Genomic DNA, 4,216 nt, shown 5'->3' on the forward strand with positions numbered 1-4,216 from the left:
GAGCAAAAGTCTTCCACGCGTTCAGATCCGACCGAGCTTGGGCAAAAATGTTCAAGATTTTCTAAGAAATAAACAAAATCGCTTTCGACCTTGTGACCTTTTCAGCTTCAGCCTAAACGACCAGAAATAAAGTGTTAAAATCAAATTCCTACAATAAACCAGACCAAATGAAACTTGTCGTTTCAGAATAACTAATCTGATTAAATAAAAACAAGTCTGATGCGTAAAGGACGCTCCACCAACTCTAACTGGCATGAACTGAATGTATTTTGACGTCAGACGCACGAGGCGCGTGAGGTGCGTGTTGTCTGTAATCCTGGGATATTCGGAGCCGAGTGGTGTGCGGTCCAGCTCGCTCCGCCTTTACGCACCTTCTGGCCGCCCCGCTCGTTACCGTGCGCCACCCTGCGCGCACACAGCGCGCTCCGGATCAGTGCGCAGCCGATGTCCGCGCTGGAAACACGCGCTGTAACGTTTCTCCTCCACTCTCGGATTCTACGATCGTCTCTCAGCGTTTAACGCGTCGGCGGAAAGGGGCACAGCTCTTTTTTCTTCCTCTCTTTTGGGTTTTGTGGATTTGAAGGATGGATGTATGAAAATGTTTTAAGAAGCGCACCGGGAAAAGTGGCTTCTCCGTCCTCCGGGACATTTAAGGACGCTCGCTGTTTCTGTGCGTCTGGATTACGTCTGATTCCCACAACATTTGGCGCATTGTTATGAAATATTTCCCGTCTGGATCAGATCGAGTTTGTAAGCGGATCCAGCTCGGTGAATCCACCGACTCCGAGAACTCTCTCCACGGTGCCTCCGCCTCTCTGCTGACCCCCTCTGACCCACTTCGGCAGGCGAAGCGGCTTCCGATCCGAGTCGTCAAAATGTTGACGGCGCACACTGGCCACTTGCTCCATCCAGAATATTTACAGCCTCTAACGTCCGCACCAGTCAGCATTGAGGTATTTATGGACTTTTAGACTTTTATTACCTACAGCGACTTGTTTGGACTGATGTTGGATCAGCCGCGCGACAGAGGCGGTGGGAAATGAGGATCCTGCTCAGCTCTAGTTTAGAGTCAGATACACTGCCTTTGCTTCATTGTGTTATAACAGGTACCTGTGTTAAAATAAATATGGCTCAAAGTCAAAAATTGCTCCACAATTTGACAAAATTAGTATTTGATAAGATAATTAGCTCTCACCTTTTTCTTAAAGTTGTATTAATCTAAAGGACAAATTCAGTTTTTGTGCAAACAAGAGTCCGAACTTCTCCGACTCCTCTGCTTTGAACTAAAACCTGAAGGGCAGATGGAATCTCCACAAGGAAGCTGGTTTTTCTGTTTAGATTAGATTATTTTTAAAGCTTAAAGACCCCTGTTTTTGGGTTAGGGTCTGTTTTAGGCTTTTGAGAAGTTCTCCTCTCCTCCGCTGAACAGATTAGCAAACATCTCTAAAGGATAGGAGTTTCCTTCTCTTTATTTTTGATTTTGGTGAATTGCACAACCATGTTTTGCACAAAACCACATAACTCAGGTTAATGTTCTTCATTTTTTGCAGCTGGATGCTAAAAAGAGTCCGCTGGCCCTGTTGGCTCAGACCTGCTCTCAGATCGGAAAGCCGGACCCTCCGTCTTCCTCCAAGCTTGGCTCATCCTGCAGCCATGGGGACAAGGAGCCCAGCAGCCGGTCGACCACTTCCAGCCTAAAGCTGGGGGAGCACCGCCCCTCCACGGAGGATAAATCCAGCTTCAAGCCCTACAACAAAGGCAGCGGAGACTGTCGCAGGGATGGAGTCACCAGCAGCAGCTCCAGCAGTGAGAAAGTTGGATTCAGGGTACCCAGCAGCAATGCCGTTAATGCTAATGGGACTTCAAACAGCGGTCAGCAGCCCTACGCGCCCCACGTGGCTTCACCCAGCTCCAGAGGCAACAGCACGCCCCCAGGACATGCCCAGCAGCAGCATCACAAACAGAACCAGTCTCCAGGTGGACCACCCACCTCCTCACAGTCCCAGACACCAACTGGTGAGCCTGTGAATGAGCAGGGCAGTCCCCCCAGCACAACCAGTCCCAATAATAATAATAACAACCCAAAAAAAGACGACTTGAACAAGGCCAGCTCAGAAAGTCCGCACCATGCCAACTCCAGCCACGTTCGGGCCAGCACAAACTGCAGCAACAGCAGCTCGGACAGCGGCTCCAACCCTGACGGAGGCAAACCCGAGGCCACCCCGCCCAACCTCGGCCCTGGACACATTACGCCCATTTCTCCCTATAAGACCAGCCAGCCACTCTTCCCCCTGCCCTCCTCTAACATGGGCTACCACGGCTCCGTCATGGGGGGCTACGCAGGATACCCATCGCAGTTTGTTCCCGGGTTGGACCCGTCCAAGTCGAGCCTCAGCATGAGCGGCATGGGAGGAAAACACCCCAGCTCCAGCCCTCTCACGGGTGCCTCCCCCCCGTCCTTCATGCAGGGTTTATGCAGGGACCCGTACTGCCTCAGCTACCCGGGGGTTTCCCATCTCGGTGGAAACAACTGCAACTCCTGCATCCACGACCCGTCCCCAGCCCTCAAGTCCAGCTTCCCACTGGTGTATCCCTCCCACCCGCTCCACTCCCTGTCGTCCAGTGTGTCTCCGTCCCTCTCTCACCCACTTTACACCTACGGCTTCATGATTCCCAATGACCCTCTTCCTCACGCCTGCAACTGGGTGTCAGCTGCAGGGCCGTGCGACAAGCGTTTCACCACCTCGGACGAACTCCTGGCTCACCTTCGCACCCACACGGCTCTTCCGGTGGGGATGGACAGTAAGCTAATCTCCGTTTCCTCATCTGGACCTGCTTCCTGCCACCTCCATCTCCCCCACCAGAGCAGCCCAGGCTCCATGCCCAGCTCTCTGTCTCTCAGGGCTCCCCCCAGCCTGGGTTTAGCTCGCTATCACCCCTACAGTAAGGTCCATCTCCCTTCCGGACCATCCCCCATCTCCCTGCACTCTCTGTCCACCACAGGTCCGTACTACCCTCCATACGCCCTCTACAGCCAGAGACTCGGATCTTCTATTGGATACCAGTAGAACTCCATGTGCACAAGGATGGTTTGACATCTTTGGGAATTATTCACGTTTGTTTTGGAAAACTGTAAGCCTGAACCTGAATCTGCAGCCACTTAGCGCCGCCTGACTCTACCAAACTCATCTACCAGCATCTAAAGTTTGTTTCAAATAAAAACAAATGGAACTTAGTTTGTGGTTTTCATTTGGAGATGCATTTCTGTTCGACCAGCTTCGCCTCTAGCTCAGAAACAACCAGCTCATCGCCTCTTTTTCTTCTCTTGAGCGGATGTTTTTTTGTACTCGGCTCTTAACTGGCTGCAGGCTCACGTTTGTTTAACGTAAAAAGTCTAACTGACAGAAATGATTTATTACGACTTGAAGTTTATCCGTGGCAACTTCCTTTGACTTCAGACACGACGTGAGCGGAGCTGAGCGGAATCGACCAATTTTGCTTTCACTTTTAGGTCTAAGATTTCTGATCAGGTCTTGCTCCTGAGTTCAGACGAAGTGTGGATCTTTTGCACACAGCCTGACTCTGAGCTGATCTGCTGACCTTTGCCCTTCTGTAAATGGATGCTTGGATCTGATGGTTGAAGCCTCCTCGATACTGAAGGCTGTTGTGAGTGACGGCGCCCCCTGACGCATGTGAGCTCCAAACAGCAAACACACTTTACAGCCCCGTTACTTTGGATGACACGTTGTGGTTCTCCTCTGCTTTTGCTCCACAGAGGAGGTGCGTTTATTCACGGGGATGTATGGCTTTAATTCTTACCGTATATCTTCCTGTTTTGGTCCTGGGAGCCAGAAAACAGGTGTTGAAATGTGTCTTACAGCTTCTTCTTGGATGAATGTTTGAAACACATCTCTGTCTCTCAGCGTTTTGGATTGTTGTCCTTGTCGCAGCAGCTGACAGAAACTTGAGATGTGATATTTTTTTGTAATACTGGAACACCCTGTGGTGGGAGCCGCTGAAATGGGGAGGTCATATTTTGGTAAATAAATCACACTGAAGATGTGGATTCTGTTGTCTTCTTTTCAAACTATGAAGTTTAAATAGATATTTTAGCCCTTTTGAAGTGTGTTTATGTGTAAAAGTTGTAACTACAGCCTATTGTAATGTAATGTAGAGTCTTTTTCCATCAGGCCCGATGAGCTACCAGCCCATTACA

At 50.1% G+C, this 4,216-nt stretch overlaps 1 protein-coding gene across 1 annotated transcript; it reads left to right on the forward strand.

The window, feature by feature from the left end:
- The first annotated feature begins 565 nt into the window (after nt 1-565).
- Nucleotides 566-3,298, forward strand: LOC107374857 (zinc finger protein 703). Its single transcript, XM_015943142.3, has 2 exons — nt 566-953; nt 1,551-3,298. The coding sequence occupies exons 1-2, from the start codon at nt 717-719 to the stop codon at nt 3,066-3,068; spliced, it is 1,755 nt and encodes a 584-aa protein (XP_015798628.3). The 5' UTR covers nt 566-716; the 3' UTR covers nt 3,069-3,298.
- Nucleotides 3,299-4,216: the final 918 nt, after the last annotated feature.

The sequence above is a fragment of the Nothobranchius furzeri genome, chromosome 6, assembly GCF_043380555.1.
Source record: "Nothobranchius furzeri strain GRZ-AD chromosome 6, NfurGRZ-RIMD1, whole genome shotgun sequence".
Lineage (NCBI taxonomy): Eukaryota > Metazoa > Chordata > Actinopteri > Cyprinodontiformes > Nothobranchiidae > Nothobranchius > Nothobranchius furzeri.

Coding starts and splice junctions, on each gene's coding strand:
- LOC107374857 (XM_015943142.3), top strand. CDS start 717: ATGAAATATTTCCCGTCTGGATCAGATCGAGTTTGTAAGCGGATCCAG. Junction 954..1,550: donor CCGCACCAGTCAGCATTGAG/GTATTTATGGAC, acceptor CATTTTTTGCAG/CTGGATGCTAAAAAGAGTCC.